Source organism: Tursiops truncatus, chromosome 15 (genome assembly GCF_011762595.2).
Source record: "Tursiops truncatus isolate mTurTru1 chromosome 15, mTurTru1.mat.Y, whole genome shotgun sequence".
In the NCBI taxonomy this organism is placed as follows: domain Eukaryota; kingdom Metazoa; phylum Chordata; class Mammalia; order Artiodactyla; family Delphinidae; genus Tursiops; species Tursiops truncatus.
Genome location: NC_047048.1, coordinates 59033154 through 59056741, shown reverse-complemented (window position 1 = coordinate 59056741; position 23588 = coordinate 59033154). Strand labels below are relative to the sequence as shown.

At 53.3% G+C, this 23588-nt stretch overlaps 1 protein-coding gene across 1 annotated transcript; it reads right to left on the bottom strand.

Moving 5' to 3' along the window:
- Positions 1-11640: 11640 nt before the first annotated feature.
- SCRT2 (scratch family transcriptional repressor 2) lies at positions 11641-23314 on the bottom strand. The gene is made up of 2 exons (XM_033839036.1): positions 23182-23314; positions 11641-12431 (listed from the first exon to the last, which is right to left on the bottom strand). The coding sequence occupies exons 1-2, from the start codon at positions 23312-23314 to the stop codon at positions 11641-11643; spliced, it is 924 nt and encodes a 307-aa protein (XP_033694927.1).
- Between the last annotated feature and the right edge of the window lie 274 nt (positions 23315-23588).

Here is a 23588-nt window from a genome sequence, read left to right as displayed (position 1 = left end):
TCTCCGCTGGGGGGCGCCTCGCCGCCTCCCCTTTGCCGCGCGGCGTCCCGGGAGTGGAAGCGCCGGGGGAGGCTGACTCAGGGTGAGTCTGCAGGTCGTGGGGCGGGAGGGGCGCGGGTGGCGCACAATTCGGGGTTAACTCAGGGTCACGGGTGGCGGGGGCGGGGGCGGGGACACGGGTTGGAGGGGGCTGGACCTGCCCAGCGAGGGTGAGTCGGCAAAACCTGGCTCTTGGCTGCCCAGCCTTTGGATCCCTAGCGGTAATAGTCGTGGAGGTGGTGATAATACCAATGACATTCGAAATACTACGAATCTGCTGAATCTGGTGCTGTGTCAGGCACTGTTCTAAACACTTTGCATGTACATTAACTTATTTAAACCTCAGAACAACCCTACAAGCTAGGTATGATTATTATTCCCATTTTACAGATGAGGAAACTGAGGCACAGCGAGGTTTTTTTTTTTTTTTTAAGTGATTTACCCAAGGTCATGGAGCTAGTAAGTGGCTGAACCAGGGTTCAAATCCAGGCAGTCAGGCTCCAGAGTGCTCTCTCTACCCACGGCTGGTTGCCTCGGTTCAGCAAAAGTAACTGTAACAAGGAGCCTTTGGAATCATGTTGACAGTGTGTGGGCACTGCCCTGGAGTTCCACAATAATAGTCTCGTTGTATCCTCACAGCGCCACTAGGAAGTAGGTGTGATTGTTGAAGCACTTGTCCAAGATAGGGCCACTGAAAATGAAAGTCAGATTATCTGAGCTCAGAGTCCCAGGCCACTAAACACCTGCTTACGGATGAGGACATCAAAGCTGCAAGGGGTGGTGGTGATGACTTAGGTCCAAACATGCTGATTGCCATCCCCACTCTTCTGGTTAAAACTCTCCATCCCCTTGAGCCCAGGTTCAGCACCCAGTGTCCTCTGGAGCCAGAGGAAGGTAGGCTCCTGGTTTAAATCTCAGGTGTTTATCAGCATCTATGGCAACATTACGGCTTTGGCACAGATTGACCTGGGTTCAGATCCCATCTGGCCACTCACTAGCTGTATGGTCTCAGGCAAGTTCCTCAACCTCTCTGAGCATCAGCCTTCTGTAAAATGGTTGTGAGGAGATTGTGAGGACACTCAGAGATAATGGCTGATAGAGGGCAGGGTTGGGGGTAAATCAGTGCTTACATAGTGGTAATCAAGGAAGGTGACTGGGGTACTTTCCTGGCCTTCCAGTGGTTAAGACTCTGCGGTTCCAATGCAAGGGGCGTGGGTTCGATCCCTGGTCAGGGAACTAAGATCCTACATGCTGCACTGTGAGGCCAAAAAAAAAAAAAAGTAAGGTGACTGGTTTCATTACAGACACCCAGAGTGCTGAAGAAGAGGCCATGTTGACTGAGAGCACCAGGAAAGGTTCCCTGGAGGCGTGGTATTCACATTGGAAAATGGCTTGGTCTTGGAGAGTGAGAGGGAAGAAGCAGGTGATGGTTTAGGGTATAGGATCTGGAGTCACTTGAATGGCATGGATTTAAATCCTGGCTGCATCACCAACTAGCTGTGTGACGTGTGTGTGTGTGTGTGTGTGTGTGTGTGTGTGTGTGTGTGTGTGTGTGTGGTGGGGTACTCAATTTCTTTGTGCCTCGGTTTCTTCTCTCAATTGCCAGGGAGAGTAAATGAGAATAACACATAAAGCGTTTAGAAAGGTACCAGGCATATAAAACGTGCTGAATAAAAGGTAGATAGGAGGGATATTCCAGCTAAACAGCTTGAGCAAAAGCGGGGAGGTGGCACAGCCCCAGACCTGGCTGAAGACAGGCAAGTCTGGTTTGGTGGTTCTTCTCACCCTGGTTGTCACATGCATGGGGAATGCATACTCGCCTTCTCAGCTGGAGAAAAACCAGAGAAGTTATCCCTGGGCGCGGGCTGGGTGGCTGTTGCACTGGTCAGTTGCGGACACTTTCTGAAGCCTCTGCAAAATGGGGTAAAGTTGTTGAGTGTGATTTGGGAAGAAGCACATAATAAGTGCTCTGTGAATTGTGCAATACCCCATTTTGCTGTTGAAGATCATTCATGTTGGGTTTTTAATCTCTTGCAAACCTTGGAATGCTGAGGCCATTATGAATTTGACTTGAACCTTTCTCTTTCTGCAGTTCCACAATATAACCCCTCTGAGCACCTAAACCATACTTTGTTTCAGGATGTAGAGCTAACACCCACACCTCAGTCGCAGAATTATTGAGAATTAGAGAATTTCATCAAGAGGGAAATTGTCCCTCTTAGAACCACTTCCTAACTTCAGAAGGTAGGAAGAGGCAGGGGGAACAGCTTCTAGGATGGAAAAATGGAGATCTGTCCTGAATCTCTCATCATGGTATGCCCAGTGAGACCCCCACTCCTGGCAACAAATTCTGTATATTGAGAGACCTATGATTCAACTCAAAATGGCTTAAGCATTAAGAAGACTTGTATTTTCACATAATTAAGATGTCTGGAGGTAGACATATCCAAGATTGGTGAAGAGGTAGTTGAACAATGTCAGGTTCTTTCCAGCTTTTTGTACCATCATCCTCCATATTCTGGTTTTTATCCTCAGCCTTGCCTCTCATGGTCCCAAGATGGTAGCTGTAGCTCCAAGCATCACATACAACAGCTTTCAAAGGTGGAAGTTAGGACATCGACATCCCTTTGTGCCTCTTTTTAAGAGTGAAGAAAGCTTTAGTGACCATCCCCTACCTGCCCACCCCCCTGCCCAGGAGCCTTTTCCTCATGTCTCATTGGCAAGATTATATCACCCATGCCTAAACCAATCCCTGGCAAGGGGAGTGGAATTACCCTGATTGGCTTAGCTTAACTGGCATCCACCTCTGTGCTCAAGAGGGTTTACCCTCCCCTGAAGTTCATGGCCTCTGATCCCTGAACAGAACTGGCAAGGCCTGGTGCTACAACCTAGTTTTCCTGTATGGTTCTTAGGCAGACCCCATGGAGGGGGAGAATTGAGGGGAAAGCAGACATGCCCAGTCAGCGGTTCTATTATATCGGCCCATTTGTCCCTAAACCAATGAGATGGAGATTTAAGCCTCGTGTTGGGATTAAGATGAGGTACCTTCCCCTGAGGCTAATGTAAGCCTGGGACTGGAAGCTGGAGAAATCCTGGGATCTACACAATATCCTTTTGTTTTAGTTTGAATTCTCCTAAAAGTAGGCCCTGAGACTAGGACTTGTGTGCAGGTAGTTATATTTGGGAGCTGCTCTAGTTATTATCACTGTAACATAAACTGATCCAAAATGTAGTGACATAAAACAACCATTTTATTATCCTCACAGATTCTGTGGGTCAGTTATTCAGACAGGGCACAGTGGGGACTGGTTGTCTCTTCTCTGAAACGTCTGGGCCATCAGCTGGGAGGTGACTCAGTAGCTGGGGGTGACTTGATGGCTGGGGCTGGAATCATCTGGAGGTGACTCCGCTTACACATGCATTGGACCATCCTGCCTATCAGCCAGAACACCTCCACGGGGCCTCTCCATGTGCCCTGGGCTTGCTCATAGCATGGCAGCTGGCTTCCAAGAATGAGTGTCACAAGAGAACCTGGCAGAAGTTTCATGGCCTTTTCCAGTCTAGTCTTGGAAGTCATATTGGCATCATTTCTGTGGCATTCTGTTTGTGGGAGCTGTCACAACACCACCACTACCCCCCACCAGGCTCAAGGGAAGGTACAGAGATTCCATCTCTTGATGGGAGGAGTAGCACGGTTCTAAAAGAGCTTGTTTCCACAAGGGAGATATTGTTGTGACCACCTTTGGAAGACAGTCTGCTGTAGGAAGTGATCCCAGGAAGGACTGGGGAAGGGAGAAATGCCAATACAGGGGATTCTGATGAGCAGGTTAACATGGTGGTTAAGTGGGGCTTACTCTTGCTGGAGACTCTGAGAGGAAGCATCATGCATCAGAATCATCCCTCTGACCGACAGGGGGGCTTATCCACTGACTCCTGTCCCTCACTGGTTGAGGGTGGCCTCGGGATGTTAAGCCTTTGCCATTTATGGGCTGCTCTATACTCGGACTGAGCAAGCACCTGAGGACCCGGAGGAAGCTTCCTGCTTCAGAGGTGGCCCGAGGGAATAAGGGGCAGGACATCGATAAATGCCTTTTCTGTCCAAACCAGCCAGAGTCCATGTTTGTGGTTTGCAGCCAAAGACCCTAGTTACCTGCTCTCCCCGTTCTGCTCCTGGGCTCCCTACTCTTCCCCTTCCCTTTCATTTTAGACAAAGAATCTTATACATCAGGTAATCAGGTATGCAGAGGACTTCCCTGAGTGTTTGGAAAGAGGAAAGGATTTCTGTGCCACAAAAGGAGCATTAAATCTTATATTTCTCTACCCCTAAAATGCTCTTGTCCGTTTCTACAGCTTGGCTTACAGAATTCTGCCATGTTGCTTGGTCCCATTCTCACTTTCTGTTTTCTCCTCCATCTCCTCTTTTTCCCCTCTACCAATCACTAAGTTCCTGTTCTTATTTTATGCAGAAAGTTTGCCTTTTTCTTCTGCAGCTTTGGTACCTGCTGAGTTTCTCCTTGGGGTCTTGAGGTGGCTTCACACTTTAACTGCTTCTCGTCATAATCACAAGATGACTGCCAGTGCCAACTGGGGCAGCCTCCTTCTTTGTTCCTGTCAGTCAGCTCAGGCTGCTATAACAAAATACCTTAGACTGGCTGGCTTAAACAACAAACATTTATTTATCACAATTCTACAGGCTGGAAGTCGGAGATCAAGGTGCTGGCGGATTTGGTATCTGGAGAGAGCCCACTTCATGGTTCATAGATGGCCATCTTCTTGCTGTGTTCTCACACAGTGGAAGGGGTGAGAGAGCTCTCTGGGGTCTCTTCTTATAAGGGCACTGATCCTATTCATGAGAGCTCCATCCTTATGACCTAATCACCTCCCCAAAGTCCTACCTCCAAATGCCATCACGTTGGATATTAGTCTTCAACCTATGAATTTTAGGGGGACATAAACATTCAGTCTATAGCAGTTCACATCCAGGAGAAGAGAGAGAGAACCTTTCCCATAGCGAGATGGAATTAAAGCTTTTCTCTTTGGTCTGACTGAGCTAGCTCGAATCACATAACTACCCAGGATTAATAATATTCTCCAGGAACACACCATGTTCCGAGATGCTTAAGTATGGGTGCTGGAACCTGTCTTCCCCTGGGATGACTGTGATTGGCTTGGAGGAGACCGGTCAGCCACACCCCTGGGGTCAGCCTCCTTTGAGGCCCCGAATGGGTTAAGTGATGGGTGGATGTCTGAACAAATGTGAGCTTTGTCGATGAGGAAAGGGCAGAGCAAAGACCTGGGTGTCAGTGGCACAGCCCCTTGGCCCACCTTTGATTTCAACTGAAGTTGTGGTGGGAAGGTCCATGCAAACCCAGACTCACCTAGCACCGCTGGCTTCCCAGCTCAAGCTTGCAGTGTCTTCCATATTTTCCATCCCTGTGGGAGTCTCCCAGGGGTGTTGGCTGATGGGGACAGGAGCTGGTGAATAAAAGCCAGTCTTCCATTGTCATAGGTGGAAAATTGTGAGAAGCGTGCCAGACCGTTTGGACCTTTCTGGACCCTCCTCAGAGAATAGCAGTATGCAGCCCCATTGCTCCAGCAACAACCCCCCTGGCACACCCTCTGTCTCATTCTTCTTGCCCCCTCAAGCTTGCTTCCTGGAATCACCTCCGAAATAAACCACTTGCACTCAAGCCTTTGCTACCGGGGAGCCAAAACTAAGGCAAAGGGGGAATTTCATGGGTCATCCCCAATAGTTCTGCACCTTGCCTGGGTTAAAATTACGGGCTTCCCTGGTGGCGCAGTGGTTGAGAGTCCGCCTGCCGATGCAGGGGACACGGGTTCGTGCCCCGGTCCAGGAAGATCCTACATGCCGCCGAGCGGCTAGGCCCGTGAGCCATGGCTGCTGAGCCTGTGCGTCTGGAGGCTGTGCTCCGCAACGGGAGAGGCCACAACAGTGAGAGGCCTGCGTACCGCAAAAAATAAAATAAAATAAAATAAAATAAAATAAAATTACACACATCTTATTAGACATGTGACCTTGGGCCAGGCCCCTGTCTGTGCCTTGGTTTCTTAACCTTCAAAATGGCCATCATAATGGCACCTAATTTGTAGCGTTGTTGAGAGAATGAAAAGAGGTGATGTAGGTAAAGTCCTTAGAACAGTGCCCAGCACACAGTAAGTGCTCAATAAATATGAGCTGTTTGATTACATTTTAAATTAATAATAGATCTCGAAGGTCTCTCTGTGTTTGCACTTCTAGACTAGTCTCAGTGTATTTGCCCAGACCCTTGCTTGCAGGTGAAGAAAGCCAACGTGAATTAGCTTAATGAAAATGGAACACTTGGTTATGCCCTTGACTGTGGGGTGAAGCTGGGCCTCAGGGGAAAGTGGGTTCAGAGACTTCTTTCTGTTGCTTGGCGAAGGGACTACCTCCCCATAACAGGAACGTGGCTGTCAACAGGAATTATATTTGGCTTTTAGTAAGAGAAGCCTGACAAGAGAGGCTTAAAACACCCTAATGTGTTTCCTCTCATGAAAGAGAAGCTGGAAGTAGGAAGTCCAGGGCTGGGGTGACTGCTCCACCGTCACTAGGGGCACAGGCCCTTTCTGTCAACTCCATCATTTTAGAGTAAGGTGTTTATTCTCAGCATCACCTCCTGGTTCAGGACTGCTGCTGAAGTGCCAGCCTGGAAGAAGGTGGAGAAATGGAAAGGCAAAGATATAACCCCCTCCTTTTTAGGGCGCTGTCTCAGAAGTTCCACATAACACTTTCCCTTGCATGTCATTGACCAGAATTTGGTCACATGGCCACCACTGGCTGCAAGGGCAACTGGGATATGTAGTCTTCATTCAATGTGGCAATGTGCTCAGCTAACAATGGAGTTCTCTTATAAGGAGGGAGAGAATGTATGCTGATAAGTAGCTAGCAATCTGAGCCACAGCTCTCAAGTTACAGGTCTTATGACTCAGAGAGGGAGAGAGGAAATTTCCAAGTTCTAGTCAGATGCTCACATCTGAACCAATCATCTATGGCTATGAGGGACAAAGACTTTTTTTTTAGGAATAAGCCACCGTTATTATGACTTAAATGTGTGTAGTTCATTAAAAAAATAATTACTGGTTATCAGCTATTGGCTAGGTACTGCACTAGACCCAGGAAATTTAATGATAAGCAAAAGACACTGTCAGTCTCTTTCTCATGAAGCTTTAATCTAATGGGGGAGGCAGAGAATAACCAAATAATCACACTGATTAAAGGGAAAGTGTGCATTGACGGTAAGTGCTGTGAACCAAGATCATGTGGTCCTTGGGGAAGTGATCATCCAGCTGAGAGATGAAGGATGAAAAGGCAATAACTAGTCAACAGTGGTGGTAATGGCAGTGCAAATGGAGTATGTTACTGGTGGTGAGAACAGCTTATGCAAAGCCCCTGTGGTAGGAGGGAGCAAAATTGCTAAACAGAGGTGGCTGGAACTCAAAGAGCAAAGGGGCTCATGGCTGAAGGTTCAGCTGGAGTGATGGAAAGAGATCAGGTAGGTCTTTGAAAGCTGGTTCCTCTCCGCCCGCGCCCCCCCCCCCCACACACACAGTAGGAAGTCATTGAAGCATTCAAACAGGGAAGGGGAATGGGAGTTACATGATCAGATCTGCATTTTTTAAAAGATCCCTGTGGTCACTGTGGAGAGAGGGAGGGAAGTGGTGGAGGTAGAATGGATCCAGAGAGACCAGTGAGAAGGCTGGTCCAGTTGTTCAGGTAAGAGATGATTGATGGTAGCTATGGACTAGGGTGGAGACTGAGAAGACGAAGAGGAAAAATAAACAGAACCTGATGGATTGGATGGAAGTGTAGGGAAGACAGATGCAGGAGAGAACCAAATCATGGCTTCAGACTTGGGCTGGCCTATGGTACTTTTGGGATATCCATGTGGCAGTGGTTTGCAGGCAGATTTGCGGCTCAGAGAGGAGGTCAGAAATGAAAATGTAAATGTAAATTACATTACATTTATCACAAATGTAAATTTGCGAGTCATCTGCATGTGGGTGAAAACTGAAGCCATGGGTGTGATGAGATTTCCTCATGAGAATACACAGTGAGAAGAGGAGTCTGGGAGAGAACCCTGAGGAGCACAAACCACCACAGAAGAAGGAACAGGAAGTGGGTTCCTTCCTTGGGCATAGGAGGGTGAGGCTGCAAAGATGCTGGACAGAGCAGCCAGACAGGGCAGAGGAGAGCCGGAGTTGCATCCTGGAGGGCTTCCTTTGAGAGAGCTGTGAAAAGCAGATTGGACGATATGCAAATTGAGGTGCTCTGGGCTGCAGGTAACAGGGACACAGGCTTTTGCATCTCTGCCCTGCTGTCTAGGCTGTGTGGGCTTCGTGCTAGGGCTGGTTCCCTTTAAGGTCACAAGATGACATATTAGATGTTTATAAAATGTTGATCTAGAGTGGGTTCTGTTCCCTGGACCTGAAACAAATGTAATTGATACAACAGCCAATCAGGGGCAGTGTGTAGCTACGGAGAACTGCGGGTGGATGGCTATGGAAGGCATCAGGTGTCTGGGCCCCTCAAACCTGCTTTGGAAACTTTGTAGGGGATTTCCACACTGCTGTCATTGCTGGAGACACCTGGCACATAGCTCAGGATGCAGCCAGCCTGTCCAGAGGTGTGTGAAAGGAAAGATGGACAGGTTCTAAAAGTGCAAGGAATTCCCTGGCAGTCCAGTGGTTAGGACTCTGTGCTCTCGCTGTCGAGGTTCGATCTGGGTTCGATCCCTGGTCTGGAACTAAGATCCCACAAGCCGTGCTGCGTGGCCAAAAAAAAAAAAAAAAAAAAAAATGCTGAGTGCACTGCCTACAAAAGGAAGAAAACCGAAAGGTGGCCCAAGGGGAGATGGAGTTCCATTCCCAAGCCCCCAGCCTGGCATCGGGCCCTCAAAGCACACAGCCCCCTCCCCCCACCCCGTGGGTCTGTGCTGGGGGTTGGAGTTAAGTGGCATGCTGCTAGTAGTCCCCAGGGAAGTTTTTAGTAAGGCAAAGGCAGGATTTGTATTTTGAAAGATCACCAAGCCCACTGGCAAGGAGGATGGACTGATTGTCCACTGTCTTCCTGAACAGTTTTGGTGACAGGTAGCTCACAGGCTCTAGGGGCAGCTCATTGTTTTGGGACAATGTTGCCTGCTGGACCAAAGTCAACCTTTTTGCATGCATGTACTCGCTGCTTGTATGACCACTAGTGCTGGCCAGAACCCCCACACCCAGAGCAGCAGAGGGTGAAGTGGGGAAGGATATAGGGGTTGTAAACTGGCTGTCGGGACCAATCTGACCCACGGTTATATTTGTTTGGCAGGTGCAGTTAATTTGAATTGCAGTTCTTTAAGGTGAGACCCGCTGTTTCCTGTCAGTCACAGGCACAACCGTCCCCTAATGTCTTAGGGCGACGTGCTTCATTCCCTTATGTTATTAACCTGGATCTTGAACCCTTTCAGTTTGCAACCCCAGTATTTGAGGACTGTTTAGGACTGAGGATGCCTGGGACCTCGTGGATGTCAAGGGACCCCTGGAACTGTGTGACTGCTGGTGGCAGCTACAGGCTGGTCAGACTACAGGGAGGGAAATTGAGTGGAAAAAAATCTGGCTGCCTCTCAGATGCCCCCCGCCCAAACCCGTCCCCATCACAAGGTCTAGAGGCACTGGTGAGTGGCCAAAGTCCCTTTAATATCCCTGAATTGCCTTACAGGTAATACTGCTGGAGGTGAGGAAGGGATGGGGGTCTGGGGTAGGAGACGGGGGAGGAGGAGGGAGGGAGAGCGCCAAGCGCTCATACAAAATATGGCCAAAAGGCTTAGCATGCATGGAAAATTATTGCTGTCGGAAGTTCCTATTTACAGGATCAACACCCTTCGTAATTGATTCTGAAACCCCTCTCCCTTTCCGCATCCCTGCTGCCTCGCTTCCCCGGGTGGGCCTGGAGCGGAGAAGCCCTAGAGAAGTGCCCCTGCTCCAGGGGCCCCTCCAGCCTCCACCCTCCTTCGCGGCTCAGGGGAGAGGGGGAGGGTCCGAGAGTCCGGGACTCCTGCCCCGAGCTGAGCGCCTAGAGATGGGGCAGAGGCGTGTGCTTAAAGCAGAGGGGGCCAGGGTCCGCGAGCGTGGAGGTGTGTGCTTCGGTCCTCGCCCGGGCATGCAGAAGCGCGGCGGGGGAGGTAGTGGCGGCCAATGGGGGCAGCTGGCAGCCCCGGCCCCTCTGCCCGGGAGAGTTGCATAGACGTGGCCGGGAGGGAGCGCTCCTCCCGTGGAGCGGACCGGGCCGGAGGCCCCAGCGGGTCCGGGGCTCAGTCGGTCCCTGGAACCTGGGGTCCCTCGAGAAGAGGAATAAATAGGAAACATATCGAGGAGGCTCCTCCCTCCGGTCTCCCTGGAGTGGGAATAGAAGGCTCAGGAGGATGAGGACCTGCCCCATGACTGGGCCTCCTGATGTCCCCCATCCCCCAGTTGAGGGTCATCAGGCTATCCCTCCCATTCTCGCGCCCCCTTCCCCAGCAAGTTCAGGCTCCGATGAGGGTGGGGCTTCTCCCTCACTCCCTGAAATGGGGTGTGTTGGGGTGGCGGGCAGCCCTCTATGGCCTTTGCTGCCCCTCTCCTTGCTTGGCTCCCTGACCTCCCAGTCCAGCTGGGAAAGCCAGACCATCCCTGGTGAGGCCAAGAGATTAAATAGAATAATAAATAGATAAATCAATAAATACACAAATAAATAAACTGGAGAGGCCCAGCTGGATGGGGAGAAGGGCATTTGTGAGGTGCCCCAGACCTCACCCCAACGAGTAAGGAGGGGTACCTGTAGTCCTGTGGGTGGGGAAAGTGCTCAGAGAATCTGGGGAGAGGCTGTCCTGGGGTGAGAGAGGGGCTACATTAGGGGGCAGGGCCCTGAACTGCCCCTCAAGTCTGCCCCAGGTCAGGTGAACTCAGAGGGATGAGAGCTGCTAGTGGAATGAGGGATCTGGAGAGAGTAGGGGTGGGGATGGGTGAGAAGGCCCCCCGAGGATGAAGAAGGTGGGGTGGTGGTGTGTGAATGGCTGGACCTAAAGCTGAGGTGAGGAGGGGATCAGGGACAGAGTGGGGACTCCAAGAGGAGTGAAGATTAGATCCCTCAGGCCTGTGTCCTGGTGTGGATGGGGCATCCACTGCAGGCGTGAGTCAAAGGGGGTTTAGGCCTTACATTGGGGGCTCCAGTAGAGAACCGGTCTGAGACTCAGCTCAGAAATGAGAGGAAAGATCTGCAAGTTAGAAGGGGAGAGGTGCAGAGTCTGGGGGGGGAAGGGGGGAGAAAATTCCGGCTCTAGGGCCCGGGAAAGGTGCGGACCTGGTGCCTGAGTTGGGAGCCTTGAGGGCGTGGACAAGGGGTCAAGGTCCGAATCTTGGTAGCCGGTAAGGACGATGTGGGTCGGGATGTACTGGGGAAGTCAGTGCCGGAAGCAAGTTCTGGGTTAGGGGTGGAGAGAAAAGTTCCGGTCTGGGAGCAGGGTCCCCACGAGGGGCGTGGGCAGGGGAACGCAGCTGGGGGACGCTGAGGGCGCAGGTGGGGGGGGCCCGGGAATGTCGGGAGGCTCAGCTGGCGAGGCCGGCGGGGGGTGGCGGGGGCGGCTCGGCCCCCTTGACGCAGGCGGCCTCGCAGTGCTTGTGGAGGTAGGACTTGAGCGCGAAGGTCTTGTCGCACTGGCGGCAGCGGTAGTGCTTGAAGGCCGAGTGCGTCTGCATGTGCGCGCGCAGGTTGGAGCGGTCGGCGAAGGCCTTGCCGCAGTGCGCGCAGCCGAACGGCTTCTCGCCCGTGTGAGAGCGCATGTGGCCCTGCAGAAGCCAGGGCCGCGAGAAGGCCTTGCCGCACACGCCGCACTTGTGGCGCAGGTTGTGCGTGAGCACGTGCATGGCCAGCGCAGGCATGGACACGTAAGCCTTGCCGCACGTCGGGCACTTGCGCGCCAGCTGGCTGTCCAGGCTGCGGTGCGTCTGCTTGTGGCGGCTCAGGTTCGACGACGTAGCGTACGTCTTGCCGCACTCGGCGCACGCGTGCCGGTGCCCGCCGCCCGCCGGCGTCCCCGCGCGTCCCGCGCGTCCCCCAGCGCTTCCGGCGTCCCCCGCGCCCCCGGCATCCCCGCCGCCCCCGCCGCGCCGCCGGCGCGAGCGCCCGTCCGAGATGAAGAAGGCGTCCATGGAGTAGCTGTCGGTCACGGCCGCCTCCCCGCGGAAGTAGCGCGCCGACAGGCTGGACTGCGGGCTCTCGGGGTCGCTGTACTCCTCCGGCGCCGCCGGCGGGTACGCGGGCTCCGCCGGCCCCAGGTCCAGGCCCGGCTTCTGGTCCGCATCGTAGCTGCTGGGGGGCAGGCAGTGCGGGGCGTAACCTGGAGGGGGCGAGACGGAAGCGGGGAAGGTGAGGCGCCTGGGAGGCGTCCACGTGGCCGCTGTAGGGAAGTGACGGCTGCTTGTACGATAGCAGTCGCTGTCCTGCGCCTGTGCTCTGGGGGTCAGGCTGCCGAGTTCGGATCCTTCCTCCGTGGGCCGCAATAAAAATCACCCCACCCCACCCTCGTGGAGTGCGGTGAGGTCAAGTTCTACTGGCTTTGTGTTGACTGTCAAATGCTCACAGCCACGCAAGGAAGGTATTATTATTGCACCCACTTTACAGATAGAGAAACTGAGGCGTATAGTCTAAGCCCACAACTAGTAATTGATGGAGCCAGGATCCAAACCTTGGCAGCCTGACGCTAAAGTCCAGGCTTTCTTTATTCCAGCAACATTCTGCCGGTTCCAGTCCTAGGACTTACCTGAATCTCAGTTTCCTCATCTGCAAAATGGAGCTTATGATCGGACACTCCTTCCCAGGGTCTTTGGAAGGACTGAGTAAAGTGATGAGAATGATGAATTAAGCACTTCCCGTGCGCCAAGCTCTGCCGCCATGCTTTACACATGTTAACTCATTCAATCATCACAGACCCTATGAAGTAGATCCTGTTATAATCCCCATTTTACATATAAGGAAACAGAGAGAGAGAGAGAGAACACACAGGAATTGCTATATAAATGTTAGCTATTATAATTATGCTTTTTACTTGCTTGAAAAAGCGACTTCACTGAGGATTATTTAATTGTCTGCCTCCCCCACCAGGCTGTGAGCTTCCCGGATGGGATCTGTGTGCCTGGCTCAAAGGAGGTGTGCAAAGAATATATGTTGTATGAAAGGATCACAATCCTGTTAGACCCACCTCCCAGGGTTGCTGGGGGATTTAAAAGAGGTCACGTATGTGGCATGTAGATGCTCCAAGAAGGGAACTTCCTCGTACTTGCTCTCAAGCCTGCTTTGCTCCCTGCTCCACTAGAAGCCTTCTGGAGTCCCCCCGTGAGATTCGTTCCCGCCCCCCCACCCCCCACCCCTCACTCCTCTCTAGAGTTGGACCAGAAATCCTTTCCATTTTGGGATCCAGTGACTGGTGGTGGGTGGGCCAGGGCATTCAACAGGGGCTTTCCAAGGGCAGGGGCCACCCTGATTTGTCTCTGCTTCCCTGGGCCTTGTGTGGTCCCAGCACCCTCCTTGAAGCCCCTGGGGCCTGGGCTCCCAGGAGAGTTTCTGTTGTAAGCAGGGAAGTGGATTCAGAGCTTTCGTCCCCTTAAACAGCCTGCCTGATTCAGCCTTCGTGCTTTTGCCTCTCATAGGGCACTTTGGGAATGTCACAGGGTGAAGTCTGTGTGCAGACTGTCCCCCAACCTGGAAGGCAATGGTGTACCCTTTCTTTCCCTCTGTCCCTTCAGCTGCCCACACAGGGTCCTCTGAACACAGAGATGATTGGGGATTGCGGGGGTGGAGGACTCAGTAGGGAGGGGCACTGTAGTCAGATGCAGAGAGGGCACTGGTGGTGGCAGCTTTATAATGGGGGGTGCTCAGCCTCTCAGCACCCCATCTTCCCCTCCTTTGGTCTGGAGGTACCCCTACCTCCCACTCCAGGAATCAGGCCTGGTACTAAAGCCCCAAAATGTTCAGGGAGTATTGTTTCAGACTGAGTTGAATACCTGTTGGGCATACCCAGACTCCCTCTTTCTCCTTCTGTATTTCTTCCTGTTGTAATTACTGATGATAATGGTAATACTAGCTGATATTTACAGAGCACTTCCTAAGTGCCAGGCTCTGTGCAAAGTACTTCACTCCCATCACCTCGCTGAATCATCGCAAAAATACCTGTGTTACAGATAAGGAAAACTGAGGTTCAGAGTGGTAGTGGTACTTGCTTGCTCAAGTGGTACTTGCTCAAGTGGTAGTGGTACCACTTGCTCAAGTGGTACCACTCTTGTACTGAGGTTCAGAGTGGTAGTGGTACTTGTTCCACCACTACCACTTGCTCAAGTGGTAGTGGTGGAACAAGAGTTGGAACCCACTGCACTGCTCCCCTTGTTTTCCACATGCTGGGAGGTCCCTGAGGAAGGGGCCATGGTTGGGTTGTTCACCTCCTATCCCCAGTGCCCCAGCTAGTGGACACTTGATAAGTATTTGTGAAATGGGTGGTGAATGGGAGATAAAGATTTGCCAGGCCAGCCTCAATCCCCGGCCCAGCAGGGTCTGCCATAGACCATTCTGTCTCCTTGGTCTTGGGACAACTTGATTCCCGACACTGATTGTAGCTGGGTGACCTGGAGCAAGTTGTGCATCTTTCTGCATCTCTGCTCCTTTCTCTGGGTATGGGGATAGTATAGAATGCATTTGGAGGGGGTCACTGATCATGTGGCCAGTGCCTTGCATGTGCTGTTATTCAGGAAGGATGGCATATTGGTTAAGAGCACAATTTTGGCACCAGACTACCTGGATTGGGTTCCAGTTTTACTATTCCCAGTTGTGTGATCTTGGACAAACTGACCTCTCTGTGCCTCTGTTTCCCCAGCTGTGAAATGGGGGAAAATAAAAGCACCTAACTCATACAGTTTGCAGTGCAGAGTCCGTGAATAAGCAAACAATAAGTGAAAAGTGAACAAATAATAACCAACGCTCCTGGAGCATTTATATATCAGATACTATTTAAAAGCTCTACACACGAATGCATCCCACCCTCATGACTCTAAGGTTGGTACCATCTTACAGATGAGGAAACTGACGCATAAGGTAGTTAGGTAACGTGCCCGAGGTTGCACAGCTAGTAACTGAGAGACAGGATTCCAACCCAGTGCCTGGCACATGTTGGCTGTTATTATGAATAATAATAACAAATCTCCCCGGATGGGTTTCTGTGCTGCAGTTTTCTTGGCAACTGCACAGACACATTTTGAAGCTCCAACCTGGGCCACTGTTTCCTCACCCAAGATGTGTAATTTCTGGTTCATGGTCTGGTGAGAAAAATTCTGGTGACCCACGTTGGTAGGAGCTCAATGGACCAGGCAGTCCTCGCTGCAGCAGGGCCCTCTTTCCGTGGTTCCCTCTGGTGGTGGCCTGTAGTACTGCAGCACCTTTCTCTTGTCGCTTGGAATCTCTATATATTGTAGAAATAGGGGCGCCTCAAACAAAGGCTCCTCCTCAGCTTAGGGACAGATGTGAAATTGCCTTCCAGACGGGAACTGTGGGGCCAGACATGATGGCCAGCAGCTGCGGAGTTTGGCATGGGTTGTGGGGTGGGCGTGGAGGGTTGTATGAGAATTTATGTGGTCATGTTGGCAGAGATGGTTCTAACTTACTTTGTGACCTTGGTCAGGTTGCTTAACCTTTCTGGACTCTGCCTCTACCAGAAGAAGGTTGACTGGGATGCTCTAAAAACACTCTTTGCGTCGTGGCTGAATAGACCCCTCAGTGATGCCCATTGTCCTGTCCCCCATCCCCCAACCCCCGTCAACTCCACCTCATTCTCAGATCCACAGACCTCTCCCTACCTATGTGACCTCGGGCAGGTTATTTAACCTTTTTGTGCCACATCTGTATAAAGGAACTCATAATAGGATTGAATGAATTAATGGTGTAAAATACTTAGTACAATGCCTAGCACACAGTAGCCTCTCAAGCTGTAGTTTTATTGTCTTTATTATTGTCACTACATCTCCTAGTGATATCCTTCTAATCTGCTAGAGAGTGAAGGGGACACACATGGGTATCTTAGGCTGCTGTGTGACCTTGGGCAAACAACCTCACCTCTCTGGGCCTCAACCCTGGAGAATCCTTTAGGACACTATAGGCAATGCTCTTCTGACTCTGTGCGTGGAACTCAGACAAGTTTTGGGTGCCTTCCTCTGCCTTACAGGTGACTGTAGAAGGCTGAGCTGCTGGTCCCCCAGCCAACAGGGTGAGAGAGGCCTCTCTTGTTTGGGTCCAGATAGAGGCAGGGAGGCCCCGGGACTCAGAGAGAAGAGACTTGGCTCTCATCCTGGCTCTTTTACTCATACTCCAGCTGTGTGACCATGGGCAAGTCACAAGGCCTCTCTGGGCTCCAGTGGCCCATCTGAGGGATAGGGAACAGAGCCACTCCTGTGACGTGGGGCTATAGGGAAGGCTTAGAAACACTTTGGAGATGTAGAGATGTCATGTACATGTCACCTGAGAATGACTTTTGGTTTTCCCTACTCAAAAGTCTTGATATTTTAGACTGAAGGTCCAGAATACATTTTTTAAAAATTCTGCAAGGGAAAAAAAATTCTGCAAGGGAATTTTATGAGAAATCAGGTGCTGGGTGCTTTGCAGACATTGTCTCTTCCAATTGTCTGACCCCTTGGGATGAGGGTGGGGGCATCTCTGAGAAGTACTTCTGCTCCTACTGCTTCCAGCTACCCCTGCGCCCTCTCCGTGTGCCAGGCACTGCGCCAAGCCCGGAGGCCCAGAGAGGGGAGAGGAGTTGCCAAGGTCACTGGAGGAGGAGTAAGACTCAAAACCCTCCAGAGTCTGTGTTTTTTTCCAAAACCCCTGAGCAGGCATGGAGACCTGCTAGGGGAGGGAAGATTTTCAATTGGTGGGAGGAAAGGGTGGTGGGTTTCTTCAAATACTACCACCCAGCTGGCCTGTGTCTGATGGGATGATGGGGAATTGGGGGTGGGGAGAAGCTATTCTTGTAGAAAATGCACCAGCCCTTTGTAAGTCTTTGTAAATGATCAATAAAAGTAATGACTAACAAACACTTATTGAGCACTTACTGTGTACAAGGCACCCTGCTTGGTGCTTTTCACATTAGCTTGTGTCTAAGGGAATGTGGTGGTCACTTGCCCCGGTGCCCTAGTTCTACGGAAGCTGAAGCCCTGAGAGGAGACTTTACCAGACCACAAAGCAAGTTCACACCAGAGCTAGGCTGGCCTCCTGACTCCCAGGCCAGTGTTCTTTTTCCCAGTCTCTCTCAGATTCCCAGTGTTGCAAACTTCCTCCAGGGAATTTCCAGCCCAAATCCCACTTCCCTGTCTCAAGATGAGCAGAAGAAGAGAGGGGCCTAGTAACGGGCCAGCTTCCCAGGTGGCCCACTTTCCTGAGGAGGGCCAGGCCCTGCTAGGTGGGGGGGCTGGAGGGGCTGCTGCATGAGTTTATTTAGAGCTGTGTCTTGCTGTGCCAGGGCCTCGGGCCTCGAGAATCAGCTCCAGCCAGCTGAGCAGAAAGCCAGGTCTGTCAGCAGCAAAGCAGGATAAAAATAGTTTCTCCTGTCTGCTCACAGAGCTGGGCAAAGGGGCTGGTACCTCCCCCTCCCCTTATTATAGCATCTTTGTTAGCGGTTCCCTGGGCACTGGACCAGAAATGACACCCACCTCCTCCAAGGGCCTGGCAGCTGGTACACCTGCCCACTGGGGAGGGGGGGGGTCCCTGAGTCCAGATGAGTGGTGGGCAGAGTGAGGTCTGGCCCAACATAACCAGGGCTGTAGGGTGCGGGGCTCGTGCCCACTGACTCAGACCCAGGGAGTGTTGAGAGGATTCCAGGGCCCCTCCCCACCATCCCTCCCTCCTGAAATCCCCCATATTCTGCTTTTTCCTGACTGTGACCCAATTCCCGTGGCCCACAGGGAGGTCCACAGCTCTGCGGGAATCAATAGGAAAGATTTTTCAAGGGGTTGTGGAGATAGGCATGGCGGCTACGGGTCTGGAGTTGCCCAGCACTGGTTGGTGGAGCAGGCTCCTGCTCCCTGCAGGGTGTCTCTGGGGCCCTTCTGGGCCTCCTCGAGACTGGCTGTCATGCATAACGCACATTGTCTCTCCAGACCCCCTGCTTTTCTGCCCTACCCTCTCTGTGCCCCAGAAGGTGCCCATGCCAACTTCCCTTCCTAGCCAAAGGCTGGCAGTGGACACTTCATCCCAGGGGAGCCCACAGCTGGAAGGAGGCCAAGAGTTCTGGGGGGCTCATCTCTCTCAGGAGCGTCTCGCATGCCCCCCAGAGGGCCTCCAGGCTGTGGGGATCCCTGGAACATGTAGATGAAGGACCCCAGGGAGGGGTGATGCGGTCTGCCATTTATGCCCTTGTCATCTCGGGCAAGTAATCTCTCTGGCCTCAGGTCTGCCTCTGGCAGTTGAAGCTAACCTTCCTCAGCACTCTGTTCTCACTGCCATTTGCCCACTGTGTGTGTGTGTGTGTGTGTGTGTGTGTGAGTGAGTGAGAGATGGGGATGTATAAATTGCTGTGCTGCCACAGGGACTTGATGTACTCTCCTGTCCTCTCTCAGAAGCCACAAACTGAGACTGTCTGAAGAGTGGACACTCCGTCTGGGCCCCTCATGTCCCCCTTGTGACCCCAGGCTTTAGGGAGGGCCAGGGGCCCCAGATTCAGTATCCCACATGGACCCTGTTGTTCCGCATTCCCAGTGACTAATTCTTAGGAAAATCAGATTTTTTGGGTCCCTAGAAGGTCAGAGCTGAAAGAGATCAAGTTTGACTGCTTCTTTTCATAAGAGAGAAACTGGGGCTCGGGTAAGGGAAGATTAGTTCAGAGCCACAGAGAAAGCTGATGGTGGCTCTAAGACGTGAACCAGCCAGCCTTGAGAATAGACCTGGACATGACCTTGGACTAGAAATTGGATCTGGATCCTGATCCTGGAGCCTGAACGTTGACCCGGACATGGATTGAAACTTGAACTTGGACATGGACTTGTTCTGAATTTTGGAGTGGACCTGTAACCTGGGACATTGACCTTGGACCTAGACTTTAGACCTTGTCCTAGACCTAAGATTGGACCTGGACATTGGACCTGGACATTGGACTGGATGTTGGACATGGACTTTGAACCTGGACCTCTGACATGTCTCTGATCTTGACCTTGGACCTGGACCAAGACCAAGATGCCCGGGGTAGAACACTCATATGGGCCTGCTGTGTGTCCTTGGGTACCTCCTCAGCCATCTCTGGGCTCCGTCTGCCAAGGGATTGGGGCTACCCTTTTGCATCCCTGCTCCGCAAATGGGCTTTCTGAAGTGTGGGGTAGATGTGTGGCAATTGGGGACTTTCAGCCAGGTTCCCAGGCCTGGCCTGGAGCGACTCCCCGGCGCCATCAGAGGGGGTAAGCAGAAGCGGGTGCTGGTATAATGTGGTCACTAGATAAGCCTATGGGCAGAAGTAGGAGCGCTTCCTCAGCTGCTGGGGAGGCTTAATGCAGCTGCAGAGGGCAGACAAGTGCGTTATTGGATTGGCATTGATCCCTCATCTGCCTGGGTCAGATGCACTCTGAAGGAGTTATGGGGGCAGGATGGGGTGGGGGTGCAGAGGAAGGAGGACCTGGCATCCAGCTGGACTTCAGAGTTAGGGTGTGAGGAGAGGTAGACGTCCACCGGTCCATGGAGACCACTGCTATGCAGAGGGATGGGCAGCAGCCTACACTGAGGTGGCCGAATCCCTAGCATTCCCCGGGATGGGGGCCTAGGCCTGTGAAGGGGCGGGCTTCGTAGAGTTGGAGGGCGAGGTTCTGAGAGGGTTAGGAGGATGTGAGTTGGCATCTCACCGCGAGACGGAATCTGTGCTCGGAATCACCCAAGGGAGAGGAGGGGAAGGGAAGGCTCCGTGGAGGCAGAAAGCAGTGGAGGACGCAGGAGGAGAGGAGGAGGCCTCGCACTGGAGAGGACGGCGGAATTAGATCTGCTCTCCCTTCTTCGGGGAGCTCCGCAGAGAGACCTGGAACCTTCCCCATTTGTGGGGCTTCTCCTTCCCTATTTAGGGGTTCTGTGCATTCAGGGGGAGGCTGGCAACCAGATGCACCTGCCACACCCTCTGGCCAGCCCATGGAGGCTGAGAGGAAGGGAGTAAGGAAGCAAAGAAGAGCGTTGCTGGGTGTGTGTGTGTGTGTGTGTGTGTGTGTGTGTGTGTGTGTAGGAGGAGGAGTCCTCCAGGAATTCTCCAGCACTCCCAGCCTTTCCCTGAGCTGGGGGTACACTCTTTAATTTGGGGTCCTGCATCTTCATCAGTTAGGAGCCTGTGGTTCCCCTGACCTCCACATTCATAGGCTCCCTTCCCCAGATTCCCCTCCCACCAGTCTCATCCTGACCCTGCAGGGATGGCTTGTAAGAGGATCTTTCTAATAACTGGAACTATCTCCAGCCCCAGGCCCTCCCCCTTCCCTCCCTCCTTTCTCCTCCCCCCCCTTCTCTCCCTCACTCTCCTCACCTCCCCCCCCTCCTCTCTTTCTCCTTGTTTACCCAGCACACTTACACACGCTGAGAGAGAAAAACGTCAGCTCAGCAATTTTTCACACTTCCCTCAAATGCTCAGCAAGGTTATTTCCGGCAGAACGGAGACAACGGACCGCTAGGAGCCGGCAGGCTCTCTGAGGACCCCCAGCACCCCTACCCACCCGTGCAGTGAGGGAGCCTTCACTTCCCAATCTGGCCACACCCCAGGGGTGGAAGAGGCCCCCGATAACAGAACAAGGCAGACCCTGTGTTCCCTGGCCATACCAGAGCTTGAAGGGTCACCCCCTGGTCTCCGACACTAACCATTTACTGCAGACACTGCCAGGGCACCCAGGTCAGGGTGCCTGTCCTCAGCATGGGGCAGCCTGCAGAGACTGAAGCCAAGAAAAACGCCTGGCCTCAGAAACTCTGCCACCCTCAGCCAGACATCAGATGGTAAATGGAGCCCTACAGAAACCCTGACAATGGCCCCCTGCATTCTCTTAGACCCACATCCAGTCATCTCCACTGCCTCCCAACCCAAACTTGACCTTCACAGAAGCTGAGCTTGTCAAAGTTGGAAGGATACTTAGATCATGCCATCTAAACTCTTTCACTGCTGAGGAGGCGGAGGACCAGAGAAGGGAAGGCACTTGCCCAAGGTCACAGAGCAAGTCAGAGATCTAAAGCCCAGGCCTCCCAGAGTTCCAGACCAGATATCAGACTATCAGGACAGCCTCAGGATTCCCCAGAGGGAGCTGGTCTGGAGCCCTTTGGGGAAAGGGCCAAGGACAGGGATGGTTCTAGGGTATCAAAGCTGGTAGAACATCCCTGCTGATGGCTTTGCCCTTACCCTGCTTCCCACCATTCACTCAGGGGCTCCTTTCAAAGCTTTTTTGGACTGAATTCAAGGCAAGGCGTTCCTGCCTCCCTCCTGAGGAACAGTCTGCAGTTTTGGCTGTGCATGAGAAATTCTCTGGGCTTCTCTAGGTTTTCTCAGCTGGCCTGGGACAGGACCAAGGGGGACTCGGCGGGCAGAAGCCCAGGGCTTTGTGTCAGTTCCCCAAGGGATCCACATCCCAGGCTTGCAGGCATTTCCATTTCTACCCAGGTCCCCAGCCCTGGCATGGCCCCAGGTCTACCCTCTGTCCTGCCAGCACTCAGATAAGCCCAGCCATATCCCTGGGCTTCAGTCCTCAACCCCAAGAGGTCCTGGGGTCAAGAAAAGAGGACAGTAGAATATGAGACATGTGGGCAAAGAAAAAGGGAGGTTGATTCTCTTGGGGATCTGGGGGAGGCCAGGAGATGAGGGGCTGTAGCTGTATCCCCGATCACTCCCTAATTTCTTTGACCTTGATGAGGTCACAGAGCCTTTTACCCAGCGCCCTCTTGCTACCTGGCTTGGCAGAGTGATGGAATGTGGGTGAAGTGCTTGGAAATCCCTGAGGCAGAAGCTCCCACCCTCCTGCCTTTGCCATCTCAGCTTCCCCCCTCTTCTTCAGTCCTTTCTTTTCTCCTTTTTCTCTCCCCTCCTCTCCCCTTCTCTCTCTCTCTCTCTCACACACACACCCCAAAGCTGATGCCACATGTGATGTCAGATTTCTTACTGCCAAAGGGATGCCCCCGCTCCAGACACCTGTCCTGGTGGGGACCATCAGAGGAGAACCCCTTTGTGATCCCCTTCATGGGGGATGGGGTCCACAGAAGCAGTCTCTGATTTTTCTCCACACCCTCCAGAGCTCACCCCCTTCTGGGCCTGAATGACCTCTCGTCCCCCAAACCCTTGTCCCTACAAGGCACTTGCTCTGAAAAGAAATAGAGTGTGTTGGGGGTAGGGGACTGACAAAAAACAGCAGGGCTGGCTCTGGAGGGGAGTGAGAAACTGGAGGGGGAGGGAGTGCAGCTCAGGAGACCAGGAGCCACTTTGGGGGAACCCCTCCTAGAAATTCCCTCTTCCTCTCAGTCCCCAGGACAGGCCCAGCCTTTGGCAGGCGTGCGGCTGAGGGTAACAAAAGAGTTGCCGAGAGAGGGGCCCGAGAACACTTGTCTGGCATCGCCAGGGGGAGTAGGCTTGAAGGGAGAGAGGGTGCCCCCAGCCACCCCCAGGGAACCAGCCCTATTTCCCCAGGGATTGGTAGTCCAGGCCGGTTTACCTTCCCCATCAAGGGAGCACTCTCGGGCAACCAGCCTCCTTCCCTCAACCACGGAGAGGGGACCCTCAGATTGCCTTATGCATTAGCCCCCCAGCACTAGCCCTTCATGGGCACCTCTCTCTCTCCATTCTCTCACCACCCCTCACTCTGGCACCAATCTAGGGCCACAACTTTCAAAGTCCGGGCAGGCGCTTGATGGCGGGATGGGCCGACCCTGCGACTTTCCCTTTGTACGGACCTGGCCCTTGCCCCGCCCGCCCAGCCCTTGGGAAGCCCGGGGGGCGCACACAGCCAGGGTCATCTCCTCCCGGGGTTCCCTACCGCGCGCACCCCTCCTCGTGGCCCGAGTTGGGGAGGGCCCGAACTCCCCTCCCCTCTTCTCCCCCACCCCCCCCGCCGGGTCCCACTCACCGTTGTCCTCGGGCGGCCCCCGGGCGCCAGGCAGCACGTAGGCGGTCTCCAAGGGGTGATAGGTGGGGGCCGGCACCCCGCTGCACTGGAAGCCGTCCCCTTTGATCTTCTTTACCAGGAAGGAGCGGGGCATGGTGCGACTGGCGGGGGGCTCGGCGGGGGCACTAGCGAGGGGCCCCGGTGGGGGCAGGCGGCCAGCCGGGCGCGATTGGCTGGCTGTGCGGGGTTTCAGCACTGGACAGCTCCCAGCGGGCTGGCGGGCGGGCGGCCGAGCGGAGCCGGCACCGGTGGCGGCGGCCCCGGCTCTGGCTCTGGCTCCCGCTCGGGCTTGGCGGCGGCGGCGCGCAGACAGGCGATCGCTGGAGCTGTGCTCAGCACTCCGGCTGCCGGCTTTATATGGGACGCAG

Excerpts from the sequence above, each read along its gene's own strand:
- SCRT2 (XM_033839036.1), bottom strand. The coding sequence starts at position 23,314 with ATGCCCCGCTCCTTCCTGGTAAAGAAGATCAAAGGGGACGGCTTCCAG. Across the intron at positions 12,432-23,181 it reads GGGGCCGCCCGAGGACAACG|GTTACGCCCCGCACTGCCTG; the intron begins GTGAGTGGGACC and ends CGCCCCCTCCAG.